The sequence below is a fragment of the Propithecus coquereli genome, unplaced genomic scaffold, assembly GCF_000956105.1.
Source record: "Propithecus coquereli isolate 6110/MARCELLA unplaced genomic scaffold, Pcoq_1.0 Scaffold209, whole genome shotgun sequence".
In the NCBI taxonomy this organism is placed as follows: Eukaryota; Metazoa; Chordata; class Mammalia; order Primates; family Indriidae; genus Propithecus; species Propithecus coquereli.
In genome coordinates, this window is record NW_012145967.1 from 702,397 (window position 1) to 722,044 (window position 19,648).

At 37.4% G+C, this 19,648-nt stretch overlaps 1 protein-coding gene across 3 annotated transcripts in view; it reads right to left on the reverse strand.

The window, feature by feature from the left end:
- Positions 1–10,344: 10,344 nt before the first annotated feature.
- The window catches only part of ZBTB44 (zinc finger and BTB domain containing 44), a 47,446-nt gene continuing 38,142 nt past the window's right edge, over positions 10,345–19,648 (reverse strand). Inside the window, exons 3-6 of one of the 3 annotated variants that reach the window (XM_012644309.1) lie at positions 17,523–17,607; positions 15,462–15,571; positions 13,811–14,111; positions 10,345–11,575 (exon numbers count right to left, since the gene is read on the reverse strand). In XM_012644309.1, coding sequence (XP_012499763.1) covers positions 11,293–11,575; positions 13,811–14,111; positions 15,462–15,571; positions 17,523–17,607 — 779 coding nt within the window. In that variant the 3' untranslated portion in view covers positions 10,345–11,292. Of the gene's footprint in view, positions 11,576–13,810; positions 14,112–15,461; positions 15,626–17,522; positions 17,608–19,648 lie in introns of all 3 variants that reach the window. The other 2 variants (XM_012644310.1, XM_012644308.1) reach the window with 2 other exon arrangements.

The following is a 19,648-nucleotide window of genomic DNA, read 5'->3' on the forward strand; positions in this document are numbered from 1 at the left end:
CAACTCTCTGATACTGAAATACCAGATTTTTTCCAGTCTATTCCAGAGGAAAATCATCCTTTAAGGTAGATGGTTCAGACTACTCATGACTCTAAAAAAGCAAACCCCAGAAGTTTTGATATCCTTTCCCCATCCTGAGAGTTAAAAAAAAAAAAGCAGGAACTGGCAGTAAGACTCTCTAGGTCCCCTTTATGGCCTCATCTCCCCTCTGACACAGGCATGCCTTGTTAAGCTCGTCCTATCCCTAACTAGTCCTCCTTGGTTCTGCCACCAAGTACTTCTCTTCTAGAACCTCTGAAGACAGAGAGCAGAAACCTCACCTCACATGAAGGGAGGGACGTCTCCATCACGGTGGGTCCCCAAACCCCTCTGGGTCAGACCCTACCAGAGCCTTCCTTGGTGCCTGTCCCTTAGTGCATTCAGGTCATGGCACCTGGGCAGGGATGTCCCTTTATTCTGAATGATGGGCTTTCTTCTCACCCTGAGTCCCCCCCAGCTTTAAACTCATTCTTATCACTCTCAAATTAAAAAAACTCTGCAGGGAAAAAAAAAAAAGTTTACTATATACACCAGGCACTGTGTTCTAAGCATTTTACGTGTTTTATTTAATTCTCACAACTAATCTATGAGGTACATTTACAAGACAGTGTGACTGAGCAGTGGTTTGGTAGAGCTAAACAAAATCTGCTACAGGAGTAAGTAGCAGGGACCTTTAACCTCAAACTGGAGGTAGGTCAAAGCGGGGAGCCGGGGCAGGTTCTGAGACAGGCGAAGCCCGAGCTGTCTTGAAAGTCGAGATGAAAAGATTGGGAAGGGGGATTCGGTGGGAGGAAGGTGGGGGCCCCGTAAGCAGGCAGTGGCCGGATTAGAAAGGGGACTCCAGCAGCAGTGTGAGGGATGGATGGGAAGGGCCTGACTAAAGAGAGGGAACAGCACTTAGGAGCTGCTTTTGTTATTAGGCCAGAAATAACAAAGGCTAGAATTAAGCCAGTAGCAGTGGGGATGAAGAAAATAATGGAAAATGTCATCGAAAGGGGGTGGGAAAGACAGCCCTGCGGAGGTATTGCCATTAACTACGTAAGAGCACAGAGAAGAAATCATCGACCAGTCCACATCTGTAGAAAAAGGTCATGAGCAAGTCTTCACATTGTAAGAAAAAATTACAATGACTGTCATTTAAGAGAACTAGATCCTGGCATAAAAGACATAAAAATGCCCCCTGCATAACTGAATTCGTATTTCCCCACGGCATTGCCCTCCCTCAAGGGTTCTGCAAAATGCCCAGGCCCAAAGGGAATTGCAATGCTAGAACTGGCGGGGCAAGAAAGTTCCTGGCCTCTCTTCCGATGACTGTGTTTGTAGGGTCCACACGGATATGGACCCCAGCCCTGTTAGTGGCCTGGGGATTTCGCAGTGGGTCTAATGTCTCTCTATAATGGGGAGGAAGGACACTCAACTATTTATGTGGATAATACATGTTATTTTTCCAGCCAGTCTTACTGGGTTTCTGAAGACTGAACAGCTCGAAGTGCTAGCTTTATATAAAATGTAAAACGTGGGCTACGTGTGGTGGCTCATGCCTGTAATCCTGGGATTACCGAGGCGGGAGGATTGCTTGAGGTCAGGAGTTCGAGACCAGCCTCAGCAAGAGCGAGACCCCGTGTCTACCAAAAATAGAAAAAGTTAGCCGGGCATGGTGGTGCACACCTGTAGTCTCAGCTACTTGGGAGGCTGAGGCAGGAGGATTGCTTGAGCCCAGGAGTTTGAGGTGCTGTGAGTTATGATGATGCCACTGTACTCTCGCCAGGGTGACAAGGTGAGATCCTATCTCAAAAAAAAAAAAAAAAAAAGTAAAATAGCAAAAAGGAATTTTTACTAATTTTGTAAGTAGTCTCCTTTGCATTCAATAAAGAATTCTGTTCCTGGACAAAAGTTATCATGTACACAGGTCCTACTATTTGTACTGTTGTTGCTTGAGAGGCAAAGAGATCATTTCTGCCTCAGCCCCTAATTTAAAACGGACTACAGGATTTTTCCTTGATGTGATCTTTTCTTGTTACGTTCTAAGGCAGCTTTCCTAACAGAGGGTCTCTAGATAGCAAGAATCATCAAAGGTAGTTCATCCAAGGCCAGCCCTTTGGGGGTGTGTGGGGGTACTGAGCCCGTCTAACTTTTCAGGTCCTCTAGTAAATGGGACATTTTCTACATGACAGCCAGCCAGAGGCAGCCAGAAATGTTAGGCAGCGGTGAAAAGCAGGGAGCGGGAACGTGTGCAAGTCTGCAAAACGGTTCTAACGTCAACTCCGCTCACAACCTCTGCAACGATTTGTTCCCGTATCTATAAAAAGGGTAGGTATAAAAGTTTCAATATTTTTTGCAGGAAAATTCAAGTAAATCAACTGGTATTTAAGGAAACAACAACGAAGCAGCTTTCCCTTTGTCCACAAGGGTATTCAAACCCTAGTGGTAAGCCTGGACAATATGGTTAAGATCCTGTCTCTATAAAAAAATTAAAAATTAGCTTGGCATAGTGGTGCATGTTTGTAGTCCTGTTTGGGAGGTTGAGGCAAGATCACTTGAGCCCTGCAGTTTAAGGCTGCAGTGAGCCATGATCACGCTGCTGCGCTCCACCCTGGACGACTAAAAAACAAAAAACCTAAATAAAACCCTAGTTATAAATGTTTGCTGAAGAGGACCCTCTTTCTAGATTGAACGTGCCCTTAGGCAGTTTTTCATCTGTATAAAAATTTACTCATAAAAAAATTACATTAAACTTTGGGATTTGATGTTTGCAAGCAAGTTTACCCCCTTTAAATTCTTGGTATGTTTGTAGATTTTGTTAACTTTCTCACGTAAGTACTTAGAATAAACGTTCTTGTTCGAAAGAGCAAAAGCCCAAACTATTAACTTCAACTCTATCAGTTGAGGGGATACACATACTTGGCTATTACTTTTAGTATCATTCTCTGAAAGGAATCTTTTCGGTACATAATTTATATGCAAACATGCAAACTGTAGGATATGATTATTTTAAATGCTACATTCTGCACTTACATACATCATCTTGTGGCTGAGGCTACCAAGGAAATCAACAATTTGATGACCCTGAATGATTTGGTAAAATGCTGTTAAAAATGCTCAACACACTCAACTAGAATGAAAGAGAATGCTTCTTAAAATTTACTCCTTTCTTCTCTGAACTTAATTCTAAAATGATCCCGATAGCCTGGGGCCACTAAAATACTTTTGTCTTTACTGTCATTCTAGAGACCAGTGTTATAGCTGTAGTCCTAGCTACTTGGGAGGATAGCTTGAGACAAGCCTAGGCAATGGAGTGGAGAGGATGGACAGGAAAAGAAGGAGAGAAGGGGAAGAGAGTATGGAAGGGAGAGGAGGGGAGAGAAGAAGAGGAAAGGAAAAGAAATGGCCAGTATTGTCAAAATCCACATTGATGAATGTAAAGTTAGAATGCCCTCCCTTCCTGCCTTTAGGTGTATTACCTATGTAATGAGCTGCTTCCCACTGGCCATGTACCCATTTTTTACTGCCTGGTTGTAAGGTTATCACTGAAATGGTACCAATGGGTCTCTAGTCAGTACAGTATGACTTCAGAAAGAATCAGAGCAACTTCTAAAGGTGCAACCAACCAATCAGTACATAGCTTTATACAGAACCTGGTTCAACAGCTCTAGGATTTGATGACTGACTTCCAACTAGCCTCCTTTATATCCTTCTTCCAATCCGGGGTATGGTGTTTGTGGAATCTTTGCACTAATAGGTCTTTTCTTAATTGACCAAGAAACTGACATGTGCTAATGTAATACTCTCTAGTCTGTGCATAGTCAATGGATATTTGCTTAAGTAACAAATTATTCTGATGACTTTTGTCATCCACTTGACCTCAGCCAACACCACCAATTCTTCCTTCCAGCCAATAATAAATAACAACAGCAGGAAGTTTTATTCCATAAAGCATTAATATATTTTAATGAGAAAACAAAAACAAATCTTAGTCTCATGTTTCTATCCAAAGACACTCAAAACTAGTTTTTCCCTGCCCATCCCTTCTAACTGCAACTTTATTTGTGACCATGTAATAAAGGCCAGTTTAAAGATTTTTTTTTAAAAAAAGTTTAAACCTTTTTTAAAAAGATTAAACAATCAGGCTAGCAAAAAGGTACTCAATACATACTTTCCTTATATCAAACAAGCTAATATTTCAGTACAGTGTAACTATACAGAATATATACAATACACGTATGTTCACAAAGCAAACACTATAGGCTCAGAACAGATTTGAAAAAACATGATATTCACATTGATTACAATAACTCTAAAAATGATTGTAACGTTGAAACGGCACTTAGTTTACAAAAAAGTCACAAAAATATATATATATATATATATATATATATAGTCACCAAGAACTATGGTTCCTGTAAAATACTAATAGCCAGATACTATTATATAAAATGTGAAGTTCTGACAGTGTATACATTTTTAGGAAATAAAACAAAATCCAAAACCATTTTTGTTATTGTCGAAAGTCAAACATGCCAAGTAACTTAGCTATGGCCACTGTCACCAAGTAAAGCCATACTTGAATGAGATGACGACTGGATACAAAGCTGGTGAATTGGGGACTGGCACAGTTAAGAGTTGTACTGTTCTAGGAGAGGGGTAGAAGACGTAAAAACACCCATCTACACAATTTAGTGCACGTTCTTTCTCTCCAGCATTACCCTCCCTTGAGGGTTTCACAAAATGCCAGTGCCCAAAAAGATTCATAATGCCACAACCGGCAGGGTAAGCTCCCCCCAGAATTCCTTTCTGCCGGGCTCTAGGCAAATAGTAAAGCGTGCGTCAGCTAAACAAAGCAATCAGTCACCCATCTGGAAGACCTTGGTGCAGTTTCCTCCTAGGCTGATCGCACTAGAAAGTACTCCAGTTTTTAAATGGAGCCAGATTTGTTAGCCCTGTAAAATACTGAGCTACTGTAGCAGCACATATGAAATTACAGAAACAAAAATGCAATTTTAAAAATTCATTTGTTAAATCAAAACTTCTTCCCTTCAAATGTCTCCCTAACCAGACATCAATTTCTTCTATCATTGAATTCTGATCTATTACTCAATCTGACTTTCTCATTATGCTGCTCTGGAAAAAAGACACTTCCCAGTCCTGGAAAAGTTTAAATTTACTCTTAAAAATGGAAATACAGGAATTTTTTAAAGTAAAAAAAAAAAAAAAGTCTGTTTTAAAAGTATCTTTCACAAATATATATATTTAAATATTAAAATAGGCTACCTAGGATTTTTATAAAATGGCTTTTGAAAAGATAGTAGAGGCAGAAAGAAGCCACACACTATCCTCCAAATTACACATAAGGTGCCACGAGGGTGCCCTACAAAGAGGCAGGCAATCTCTATCTGATGCAACAAGAGGCACCAGTAACAACAGAAAAATTAAATATATTAAAATAGGCTACCTAGGATTTTTATAAAATGGCTTTTGAAAAGATAGTAGAGGCAGAAAGAAGCCATACACTATCCTCCAAATTACACATAAGGTGCCACGAGGGTGCCCTACAAAGAGGCAGGCAATCTCTATCTGATGCAACAAGAGGCAGCAGTAACAACAGAAAAATTAAATATATTATTGGGAACTTGGATCAAAACCAAATTTTACTCTATTAGGGACTGTTGCTTTTTTAAAAAATACCTTGAAATATAAGTATTAGAAGCCATCACTTTATACAAGGAAGAAAATGAATAAAGTTTATGATCTTCCTCCTTCCAAATACCTGATGTCATTCATTTCAGGTACCTGAAAAGATGCAAAGCAGTGCAACTTTCAAGAATTTAATGGACTACTCTCAGTATGAGAGACTTTACATAGCATCCGTCGACTTGAAAATTAAATTGATAACAGGAAAAAAAAAAAAGAAATCTAGAGAAAACACACACAACCTAATAATAGAAAAGACTCTCTTTAGAAAGCAGGTGTTTCTGAGAGCTGCATAAAAGGCTTCCTATCTTGAACACAGCTTCAACTAACACCAAGGGAAACAACACGTATTAAGAGGAGACGGCAGGCTTCTCTTAAAGCAGGAAGGTTTATCCTTCCTCAGCAGGTGATGTACTTTGGTAACCTGGAACATTCATTTACAGGATGATTTTTAATTTGCTTAATTGAATAAAATCTGGATATAGTTAGATTGGCATTTTGGAAAACAAGGACAATTGATTACAAGTCATGACACTGAAGCTCCTCGAACCATTAAGCAACAATTTTATCAATAAATCCATCACAACTGAGCCCAGGACTTTTAAGCTTAATCAGCAAGATTAGTCACTTTAAAAGAAAGGAAATAAAGAATTTGATCTTATAAACCAGGCACTTTAAAATTAAAAAAAGATTTTTAAAGAAGTTTTTGTTTTTAATCTATAGTTGGAACTCTTAAATTCTTGTAAACTATTATGCACGCAGGAACCTCGGCATTAGCTGGGACTGGCCTGGGTCCTTTACAGAAGGAGCTTACTTAGCTAAAAGTTGCACAAACGCTTTCGAGGCAGTCTCGTTTTTCAGATACTGCCAAACTGAGATTCCAATAACATAATCTGAAATCTCTGCAGTGATTATTTTTAAAAACATGGAACTTTTATATCATAAAAATATAATCATTGTGATACAGTGGAAATACCTAACTATATTAGTTTAGTATAAAGCAAAAAAAAGTACGACCATGGATGTACCAGTTATAATTCTCATCCCGTAACTGACAAAGCCTTTATCCCTCATAAATCTCGACATTATCTATAATCTAAAGTGAAACCCCACAGAGTTGAGTGTTCCTTGGTTGAATGTGGGGAATGGTTCAATTTTACTTCATTGTTTAATCTGAACCATCATTGCTTTTGGCTACTTCATCTTTCTGAGGACTTTCCAAATAAAAATACCCTATGTCATCACACCCTGTCAAGCAAAAATGACACTGAAAGATTAAAATGAGTAAAGAGCTGGGTGTGGTGGTATGTGCCTACAGTCCCAGCTACTTGGGAGGCTAAGGTGGGAGGGCCGCTTGAGCCCAGGAGTTTGAGACCAGCCTGTACAACACAGCGAGATCCTGTCTGGAAGGAAGGAAGGAAGGCAGGCAGGCAGGAAAAAAATGGGTATAGGCAAAATAAGGAACAAGTTAAATTTTCATGATTTCAGTGTAAAGCCTGTGGGAGTATGTTTAGTTATAAATATTCCTTGTAGACACGTTTACCACAATAGAGCTTCATCATTCCCCCAATTTTGTTCTGCTGTTTCCAAAAACCAAATCTAGTTCTTAAACATTCTTCTCTCAGTAACTTTCTAAATATATTATAAATAAAGCATCTTATATCAATAACTTACAGTGAAAACCACACTTATCTTTTGCCAACTTTGAGTCTGTTTCTTTCGAATGTGAACTTTATTAGTTTTTTTCCCAGTTAATATCTAGAAAATTATTTATTCTCATTCACTTGCATGTATATTTCAGTTATAACTTCGTATCTTGCAGATGAGCGAAACAGTAAGTACCACATGAAAGCTTCTAATTCACTTGTTCATCAGTTCCACAAATCTCAAACTCCTTTCAGCTAAAATATAAAAATTTTAGGATTGTTCATTCATCAAGTAATAACAGTAATTCTCTCTATGTGGTATACTATTATAGAACTGCCATTACATTATATAGTGTTGTATCTTCCAGGGACTCCAAAACTAAAAGAGATCAAAACATGATCTGAAAATCTTCAAAATAGAAGCCAATAAACTGCATAATTGGCCTCTAATTAGATCAAGATAAGACAATAAAATCAGAAGAGGTAAAAGGCTGAAAGATTTAACACGGATTCCGAGGGTTCCCAGGGAACCATTTATAAACTGGGAGAGTGTGGCTCAGTAGTTAGAAGGTAACTGAGTTACCGGTAATTAAGTACATCAGTTGTGCTGACTAGTCCATTCCATTTGGTAAAATATTGTAACGAAATGGAAGTTTTTTTGTTTTTAAAACCAGAGGGCACATGTCATTACATGGGACCTAATTACTGTAAGCCAGAATGGTTGCTGAAATATTGAGATGTAAGACTGAATAAGGCTATTTAAACATTTTAGTATATTTTGTCTCACTGAAACTGAGAACTTTAAAAAAACTGGCAATGCAACTCAATGTGTAACTAATTACTTGAAAAAAAAAGATTAAATGAAACTCGAATTAAGAAAAATCCATTTAAATACATTTGTGGGTAAAAACCTACATTTACATCCATTTATAGAAAACTTAAAATGCAAAAATATAAAGACCAATACTAATCACTTTGTTTCTGAATGAGTAAAATCACTGACATATTAGATGCTTCCACTGTTAAAATACACTGTTTAAAAATGAAAAGAATGACCGCAGGAGTTATAATATCCAGTGTCATGAGTGAACACCTTTGATTACTTCTAAAGAATATCACACCTATTTGGTAGTTAAAAAATTGAAAATAAAATCTTTTCTTGTATAAAATGCTTGATTTTAAAAAGGCAATTTATCCTGCATTCTAAAATTTAAGCCCTTTAAATATGACAAAGTTACCCTCTTGGGCCTTAAGAAAGATAGCTATCTATGCTTAAATATTCTAAACTGGAATATTTTTATGTTTACTTATACTGGTAATTTCTAGTGGATGGGGTAATATAACTGGCTTTCATCTTTTTGCAATTTTTCCATATGTTCTGGTAAAAATTATACATCTAGGCTTCCTTCTCTTAGATGAATTTTAAATAAATCTAAATATTACTATATATACAATCATCCCTTGCAGCTTTGTTTCCTAAAACAGACCCATAAACTAAATATCCTTAAACCAAGTATCAAGAAAAATGTAGAGCCTCAATGAAGCAGAAAAAGGCCTTTGTATCATTTTATGTTAAATACTGGTTAGTTACCTGTATTGGTAAGATTTGGACAGCAGACTATTAACAGATATGCATTTTCACAGTACATTCAAATTTCCCACAAAACTTGGAAATCTGTGCAATTTGTAAATTCCAATCCATTTGGGAAAGAATCCCCAGTAATGGGTAATTCTTCATTTTGAGAACACAGAATACATTAGAGCTGCCAAAATTGTGCAGCGCTCTCATAATGTACAGTTCTCAAGATAGGGGATGTGCTAAAAACACTTTCAACCAATACATCTGCAAACAATTCTTACCCATTTCTTCTATTTTTTTCTTTTATTATCTTGCTCTTTAAAATGAAAACAAACAAACAAAAAAAAAAAACAAGAAAAAAAAAAACCTCTTGAAACTAAGGGCAACAATGAGTCCTGGTCATAATTTTACCTATTCTTTGTTTTGCCGATATAGGATTTTAAAACTAATTTTGAAACTTATTTATTTGTAAGCACAATACTTTTCTAAGACTATACATAACATTAAAAATAAAAATTCCTGATCTTTCCAGTTGAGACACAGCAGTACTATAATAAGTATCCGAGTCTACTGCAGAAAATAATTGAACCCTATCAGTAAGTGGTGGAAGCCTCATCATAATCTGTGCAAGCTAATTTTCCAGAAGGTAACCAATCTGTGTTTGGGAGCAAATGGGTAAAAAACAGGTGCACGAGTAAAGTAAAGACTGGACATAAGTTAAGGAAATCAGAATATGGACAGAGACAGGAAGAACCTTAACCTAAAAATGTCCTAATGAGTTTACTTTCCCTTTCTTTACATTTATGGAGGGAAAAAGAAATTACAGAGTTAGCCAATTTTTAAAAAGGAAATAATCACTTTGATTTAAAAAGTATATTAAGGTCTAGCACCTGAACAAAATTCAGATCTTGTGTTTTGACTAAAGAACTATATTTTGTTTCTCTTTTGTAATCCAATCAAGTGCTTTCATAATTATTGAGCTTTGAGTATCTCCATAAAAAAAAGTTTCTCATAAGTTTATCTATCATTCATGGACTCATGAATATTTAAGATCAAGATTAGAGATGTTTTAATGGCACCAGATAAAAAGTATACCCAAGTCTGGAGTTATAAATCACAAAGTTTCATATTTTTAGCAGCAGAAAAGGTGATACTCATTAATTTAAGGTTTTTAGTTTTTCATTAGTCTTAGCAATTTTCCCAAAACAGATTTATGAGTTGTAGACGATCACTTTATAGGCTCTTCTCATCTTTGACATATTGCTTACATTGTGTAAAAACTATAGTAACTGCTTTTAATAAACTTAACAATGTCTAAAAATATCTTGGAACAAGTACAATGTATCGCTGTCATATGGAATTTTGTAAACAATCTTACTTGGGTTAAGAATGTAGCCTCAATAGTGAATTCTTTATTTTGTCCAAAACAACACAATAAAAACACCCCCAACAATACATAAACCTATATATAAAATATAGAATATCTCCAATATTTTTCCTTTATATGGTAGCACACCAGTATATGCAAGAAAACATACTGGTGATGGGGTAAGAGGAAAACTGACTTGGGCAATGACATAGTGAATCAGGCATTACATTCAAAGACCAGGTAAACATCAATTTTAGTCAGAAAAGCAATACTTAAAAAGTTCCCATGGAGCTGAGATTTACATACTTCATTCTCCATTCCTGGTCATTTCATCCATAGCCTGACTATTCTCAATCATGCTTCTTGGCCTTTGGAGTAGTACTATAAAGTATAGGGAATGCCTCTCTCAATACCAAATTTTCACCATGAAAAATCATAACAGAAACCACAAAGTTTAAAAGAGTATGCTGCATTTCAGAAGTATTTGCCCTAATAATTTTTAAGAAAGCTTACCATAAATACTTTCAAAAACAACAGGCTCAACAAAGTATTGTACAGCGTCCTGTATGTAGTAGTAAATATCTACCCAGGCCATTTGTAAATTCTGTTTAATCTGTTTCTTGAGTATCCTTTCATCTCAGGAAGGTCAATGATCACCTGATTCCTTCTCTACCTAATGATCTGTTGTTAGTCTACCTTTAACAATGGAAGAAGAAACCGGTATGTGTTTTAAAGTCAACTGGTTCTCCTTAAGTCCATAGTTTCTATGATGTTTCAACGTTATGTTACTGTGTACTTACAGAAGCAATCTCTCAGTTATGAAAAATAAAACATCAGTTGCAGGGCTTATAAAGTAAAAAGGGAAACTCTTTCCCACCCCCCCCTTTTTTGTTGTTTAAAAATTTAAATTAAATGTACAAGACCAAGCACAGGCACTTTCCAAAAACCAAACATGAAGCCAAACCACGAAATTACTCGATAGTTATAGAAGACAGCTCTGACTTCGGGGGGTCATCTCTGCTGGCCTCAGCACAAGCACTGGTCTTTGGCTGCTCTGGCACTTCTTCCTCCTTCTCTGCCAGCCCACCGAGAGACCCCAGGGGGAAAGCGCTTTCACAATTCTGGGTCGAGGAGACCTGCGAAATTACAGGCATTTGAACAGAGGAGTTGCTTTCAAAACCGTGTTCTCCAAGATCATACTGAACAAGGGTCTCTTCTTGCTCCTGGTTTAAGTAGTCCGGTACTAGGAAATCACTAGATAAGAGGCAAAGGATGAAATATAATATTAATTTTCACACCAGTGATAGATAAGCTACAATAAAAAGTTCTGATCTGTAAAACAGGATTGGCACTTATCATTTCACTAAGTCTTCAATTTAAGTTCAAACTGAGGAACTTTCAACTTATAAACTTTACTAAATATGAACAAAAGCCATCCATTAAAACCAAAGTGTATCCAATTCTCCCTACCACCAGTACATCGGATTATCACTTTCACTATAACTTTGGACACCTAAATAGCCTTTTTTGCTCTATGCAGAGGAGTTCATATACGTAAAACAAATGCAGCATGCTCACTTAAGCAAAGATCATCTGAGTTAACTTAAATGCTTCGCTTTTCTTGGTTACGCACTAAGTAAGAGGTTTATAAACCTAGCTTTGTTATTACTAACTGGATATAAGTTAGTTAAGAAACTAAGTCCTTATGCAGAAATGACCATATACATAATCTAGCATACAAAGATGTGCATCCTATTAGATTTGGTATATGAAAATAGTGATAAATTGCCTTTGAATTAGAAAATGTATGCCCTGAGATTGGTTACATGTTAATCCTTAAAAAAACACTTAATTATTGATCCCCACAGGGAACATGGACAGTAAAATATACCAAATTTATCAACAGTGGATACTTTCCCCAAGTGGTGAGATCAGAAAAGATTTTAAATTTCTTCTTTATATTTTTCTGTATTTTACAATTTTCTACTATAAACATTTTTGGTAGTTAAAACAATAAACATATGAAACAAGTCTTAGATGCTTTATTTAAATCTTTATTACTGAACTAAAAAGTTCATTATACTAGAATTGCCAATAATTAATACACTTAATAAGAGTTTAGAAGGTTATTTTATAAGTTGTTCAGTATTAATTAAAAAATTAAAACCTGCTCATCTGCAATACAATTTAGAATGTCCTATGTTATATTTTCTAAAATGTCTTCAAGTGTTAGACAAGAGGAATGGAGGCTACGGGTTCTGTAATGGGAAGGTACAGACAACATGAGTGGTAAACTGGAACGCCATTTCGGTCCTGAACAAACTGTGCTGACCATGGTATGTACGGTCTAGGGTTAGTGATATGACAACCACACATTCAGAATGAGAAATGATTGCATTTAATCAAATGAATGTCTGGTTTGAAGGGAAAAACAAAATCTATGCAGGAATAATTTGAAATTTACTTAAAAACGAGGTTTTAAGCCAGGCATCATCGTGTACCTGTAGTCCTAGCTACTTAGGAGGCTGAGGCAGGAGGATCATTTTAGCCCAGGAGTTGAAGGCCGTATGTGCTATTATTGTGCCCTATGAATAGTCATTGTACTCCAGCCTGGGCAACGTGCTGAGATCCCATCTCTTAAATTAAAAAAAAACAATTTGAAAAATAAAGGTGATTTAAAATGCAAGAATTTAGAAAAATTTCATTTTATATGAAACTAAAGATTCCTACAGACGAATAATTCTTACAAAGTATTAAAAAATAGACAATAGAGTTTTATATCTAAAGGGGGCCTTAGAAACCATCTTGTATAAAGCTTACATTTTATTTTTCTCTAAGTTTCAAGCTTCTGCATCTATAAAGTGACATGCTTAAACAGTAGCTGTTTGTGGGAGAGCTACAACTAGAACCTGATTTCCTTGCATATCCTGTAAGTCAGAAAGGTAACTCTATTATAATTATTAATATTAAAAGCATGGAGCTCTAAACTGAAAGAAAATAGGAAAGACTTCATTTGATCGAAACAATCATATCCATTATAGGTGCTGGTAAAATTTTTCTTATTGGTGAATGGATATTACTTTACATAGAATTTTAAAAAAGAGAGAAGTGGTCAAGAATTTTATTAACATTCAGAGTCTGAAGTAATGCAACATCACTAAGTATCATCTGACATGATATATTTTCCAATAAGATTAATTTAAGATCCACTATAGGATTACTTTAACCTTATATTATTAAAAAAAATTAAGAGAATAGTTTACTTCTGTAGAAAAATATTTTTAACACCAACTATGAAGTATTTGTAATTTTATAGATTCAGCAAAATTTCATCAGATCAGGAGATCAGAGTACGGAGAGTGGGAATTTAACACAAATTTGATTGACTAGCTGGCAACCTGATGAAAAAACACAGCAGGCTGCCCTGAAAGCAGGAAAAGAGAGTTTAGAAAGCAGTTTTCCTGGATGGGTTTTCGCTGTGCACCTCACCTGCTCTGGAAGTAGTTTGCTAGCTCTGATGCTTCATGGTTCAGACTCCTCAGGTGCACGATTAAATTTCCAGAGTTGGTGAACATGGCGCCACATGTTTTGCACTCGTAAATCCGAGGCTTGCGGATAATGTGCCGGGAAACCCTCATGTGGTGTTTATATTCCCCGAAGGAAGTGAAAGTGGCACTACATATCTGGCACCGGAAACAGCGTTTACCTTCGTGCTTGAGGCGATGCATCTTTAGCGAGTAAGCCCTGGTGAACTTTTTCCCACAGCGGTCGCACTGAAATGGTTTAATTCCTGTAACACAAAGCAAAACAAAATGTCATTTAAAAACAAAATAAACTGAAAGGTCATAGACATGACAAATTTCTAACTGTAATGTTGTAGTAATAGATAATTTGAAAAGATAAAAACTACCAGCAAAAATGTATTCTAATTAAATACCTAAGAAAAGGTACAGAATATGTGAAAAGTCTCAAGTGCTTAAAACAGAAAAGATATAAAAAAAGGCAGGGGGAGGGAGGCAAACGAGGTGATGTACGCTGCAGGTGATTTTTGAATACTCTTCTAAATCATTTACTTTGCTAACTTCAAAATACAATTTAACCACAGTATGTGGACAGAACCAAAATCCCAACGTGACAGCATTTATTGTTTCATTTCATTAAAGTTAGAGACATTTATGTTGAAAAGATGTGTAAACGATCAGGACCTACTCTCCATTCCTATCTCAGAGAGAAATGAGAAGAGAAAAGGAGAATCCTAACGTCTCTGAATGTAAATAGAACCGTCATTTCACAGACTGGCTTTTTGAGTATTTAATGTAATACTGACCAATCAGTAAGTGAATTATAAAGTATATTAATCATCTCCTCAAATTCATTATCACAGTTTTGGGGAAAAATTTAAAAACTCTTCAAAACACAATCTGTAGCTTCAGCGAAGTCACATGAATTGGTGCCAGGACAGGGACTGCAAGGCCCGTCGTGTCAAGGGGAAGATGAGACGCTGACGTGGCTGAACCAGCGGCAAGGTCTCACCCCAGAGGTCAGTGCTTTGCCCACAGGAATCCCGTCACCCCGTGTGATCGCTGAGCTGAAGTTTCAAATCCCTTCTACGCATCTATCCAAAATCTCTTATATTAAAAAAAATACAAAGCTGACTCATGAGGACACAGAGAGATTTAGGATTATAGAATTAAATTAATAAGAAAATGTTAAAATTTCAAAAACAAGTTTTATTGGGAAATAATTTCAAAGTTACAGAGACATTACAGGAACAGTACAAAGAACAGCTACACATACCCTTTTAACCCCATTTTCTTACCATCTGCGTTTGTGCTTCTCTATCTCACATATATACACACACCTAATATATCCAATACCTTTATATATAAACTTACACGTTACATATTACCTCTACATTTTTACCAGAATACTCAATGCCTGTGGCAAATGAATCAAGCAAATAGTTTTCGGACCCTGCACCATTTCACCAAGAGACCTAAGCTAATCTGTTCTCGTTTGACTTCCCAGAGTTTTGTTTTGTTTTTAACTCAGAAGCAACCGTTTTTTTATTTGAACTGGGATTCCAAAATAAAATGTTTTAGCATGCTCATTTATGCAACAACAGGGAAGATGCCATTACCTGAGTGGATGAGCATGTGCTGTTTTAGGTTCTGAATGCGGGTGAATCGCACCCCACAGGTCGGACACTGAAAAGGTCTGTCTGGACCATTTGGACTTGGTCGTTCTGTACTGCTGGTAGAAGGAGCAATGTAGAGTTGGTAGGGATACTGAACATTTTCCAATCTAAAAAAAACAGATCACAGAAGGCAACCAGGCTCTGATTTTTAAGTTAAATAAACATTTCAATAGATAAACTTTAAAGAAACAGGACATAAAAAAACTTAAAGACTTTTTGAAGCAGTTTAATTGTTAGATTACAAATTTTATTTATAACAATATGAAGAATAATGTTTTTGTCCAAAATGTCTAGCATCTTAAATTTAGCATGGACACACAACCATAGAACATTTCATAAACTATCTCACCTTAGATATCCTCGATCTCACTAATTCTTTACTTCCAACTACTGCTTTAATTCAGGCCCTCATTAATACAAGTCCGAATCAACAGTGCTCTCCTTTTAGCTCCACACCCCCCAACCTACCCTTCTCACGCTGCATTCTAGCGATCTCTCCGATTACATCGGTCCCGGGTCTGAAACGCTGCGATGGCCGTTATCTCTGGAATAAAGTCTAAACCCCTTTGTAAGGGATAGAAGACTCCTCACGATCTGAGCTCTATGTACCTCTTTCCAGCCTCATTTCTTGTCATACTGCCCAAACATACCCTATGTCTGCAGTCCCCAACCCTCGGGCCAAGGCCTGGGTACCAGTCCATGGCCTGTTAGAAACTGGGCTGAGCACTGCCTGAGCTCTGCTCCCCACCCACCCCAGCCTGGTCCACAGAAAAACTGTCTTCTATGAAACCAGTCCCTGGTGCCAAAACGGTTGGGGACCACTGCCCTGTATCAAATACCACTCATTTTACAAAATGTAGCTAAAAAGTCACATGTTCCTCCGGGAAGCCTTCTTTGATTTATTGGTGACTCAGGTAGGCACCCTCCTATGCAGAGCAACAGAGCTCTCTGCACATCACTTATGATTGCCTGTTTACTTGTCTATCTTCAATCCCTCTCCTTCCCTCAAAATTGACTTGGCTCCCTGAGGGAAAAGGGCCACACATTTCATGTCTATATCACCACTACTCAGCACAGTATCTCATCTAGAACACATGACCTGATTAATACTTGAAATTAAGGAGCCTAGGCACATTTCTGCGTGTTATACTTTTAGTAACTTATTCAAATAATTCTGGTTCATAACCTCCTCTACCAGGTTTAACTATTAAAGAAAAATAGGCTGGGCATGGTGGCTTACGCCTTTAATCCTAGCACTTTGGGAGGCCAAGGCGGGAGGATTGCTTCAGGCCAGGAGTTCGGGAGGAGCGTGAGCAAGAGACCCCCATCTCCACAAAAATCAGAAAAATTAGCCAGGCATGGTGATGCACACCTGTAGTCCCAGCTACTCAGGAGGCTGAGGCAGGAGGATTGCCTGGGTGACAGGAGAGACCATGTCTCCCCTGCAAAAAAAGAAGAAAACTTGTTTGAATACCTTTAATCCTTCAAGTTTTGAACAAGTAAGGTTTTTAAGAGTGTCTTGGACTCTCTGAGGAGGAATTCAGTTATTTGGTGGAACCCATATTCAGTGAGGAGACAAATAAATAATCAGTTATCAGAGCAGAGGATTAAAAGAGGAGGATGCACTAGTGACTGGGGGCTGCTTCAGACTGGTGGTCGTGCTGTTCCAGGAACTGAACGGTCAGTGTGGCCAGAATGTAGCACACAGAGGGGAGAATGGTCTACCCACAAACAGTATGCCAACAGATGAGTGTGGCTGTGTTCCAGTCACATTTGATTTACAAAGGCAGTGGGCTGGAATTGGCCTCTGGCCCACAGTTTGCCAACCCCGGATATATATACTATTTAAAGCAAATTTTGGAAATGCCACTAAAGTCCTGGATAGGGGCTCTAACTTATAATGTGATGATGCAAACTTCTTATGCTATTCTGAGATAAAATGCTTGAATTTAGAGTTGTAAGCCTAACCCTTACAAGAGAATTACTTGCTCTGTTAGTACTAACCGATCATCATCATCTGCATGAGCATTAGTGCTGGAAGTGCTCTGAAGCGTAGGTAATCCCTCGGTCACGCCTTCGTCTACTGAGCCTGTGAATGAAAGAAAGAGGACAGCGTCAATACTTCGGTGATGGTAACTGCAAACTATCCAAGCCTCTAACATACATTACCTAGTGTTCACATCTCCATTATTAATCAAAAGTAGTAGTGTTCTATATTTTGTTTTTATTTAAATTAAATGTTTATGGGATTTAAAAATAAGTCATATGTAAGACAATAGCCTTACATTACTATTTAAATTCTTTTAGGAGTATTTCTTTGACAAAAATTTCAGAAAACAAGCAGAACAATTCAAATGCAAACTAAAAAAATACACATTAATAATTAACAACCATTTAAGGAAGCACTGACAATTTTTATTTTTTAAAACTTATTTTATTGTGACATACAACTTATTGTACAATTTTCACACAGAATTTAAAAGGTAAAGCGAATACCTAGGCAACCTCCACCAAGCCACACAAAAGTACTGCTAGTATCCTGTAAGTCCTCATTTACCCTGATCGTAAACCTCTTCCCCCTTTAAACGCCTGTCTTAGGCTGGGCATGGTGGCTCACGCCTGTAATGCTAGCACTTTGGCAGGCTGGGGCAGGAGGATCGTCCGAGGTCCTAAGTTCAAGACCAGCCTGAGCAAGACAGCGAGACCCTGTCTCTATAAAAATTTTAAAAATTAGATGGGTGTGGTGGTACATGCCTGTATTCTCAGCTACTTGGGAGGCTGAGGCAGGAGGATCACTTGAGCCCAGGATTTGAGGTTACAGTGAGCTTTGATCATACCACTGCCCTCATGCCCGGGCAATAAAGTTAGATCCTGTCTCCAAAAAACAAACAAAAGTCTTCAATGGTTAACATTTCCTTCCTCCCATCCCCTTCCTTTAAAAAGTCATTTTATCTCAAATACATGTACCCATAAACTTGGGGTTGGTTCTTGCTGGAGCACAGCCTTGGCTATCCAAGGGCTGATTTTGCACTACAGTGGCAGAGTTAAGGAGCTGTGGTTGTAACAGAGACTATGTGGCAGTTAAGTCTAAAATATTTACTATCTGGCCTTTAAGACAAAGTGTGCCAATGCTCGCCATAAACACTATGGTTTAGTGTTGTCTGGTTGTACAGTTTGTATAAACTGAGTCATACTGCATGCATTCTTGTGTCCTGCTTCTCTCCTTCAATATTGTGGACTCATCTTGGTTCTTACATGTAACTGAAGTTAATTTTCATTGTAAAATACCCATAATCTATCCATTTTACTCTTGGTGGACAGTTCAGGCTATTAAGAACAACAGTGCTGTGAATATTTTGTACAGGTAAGTTAATGTACCTTAGCATGCTTTTCTCTATGATACGCACTTAGGAATTCAAATTGCTAGGTCAATGAATATGTATATCTTCAACTTTATCAGAAAATGCCAAGCTCTTCCAAAGTGATTGTACTAAATTTACACTGCTATTAATACTAGCAGTGTATGAGAGCTGTGTTGCTCCACCTCCTCATCAACACTTGGTATTGTTGGATTTTAACAATGGTATAGTTGGACTACCAATCTGGTGGGTGTAGCAATATTTCATTGTGGTTTGTGTTTCATTTCCCCAACGAGGTGATTAGTGAGTATCATTTCATGTATTTACTGAACCTTGCCTTCTGTGAAATGCCTATTCAAATATCATTATTGTGTTGTCTGCCTACTAATTGTAAGATTCTTTTCAGAGGTGGGCGTGGTGGCATGCACCTGTTGTCCCAGCTACTTGGGAGGCTGAGGACAGAGGATGGCCTGAGCCCACAAGTTGGAGGCTGCAGTGATCTACGATCGTGCCACTGCACTCCAGCCTGGGGAACAGAGGAAAACTTTTTTTTTTTTTTTTAATTCTTTTCATATTTCTAATACAAGCCCTTTTTGTTCAGTGATAGACATTACAAATACATTCCCCCTTCCATGGCCTGTGTTTATACTGTTTTTATAATTTCTTTTGATGACTTAAAGTTTTAAATTTTAATTTAATTTATTAACCTTTTTCTCCATTGCTATGCTTTTTGGTCTTACTTTTAAAAATATTTTCCTCCAGTTATCTTAT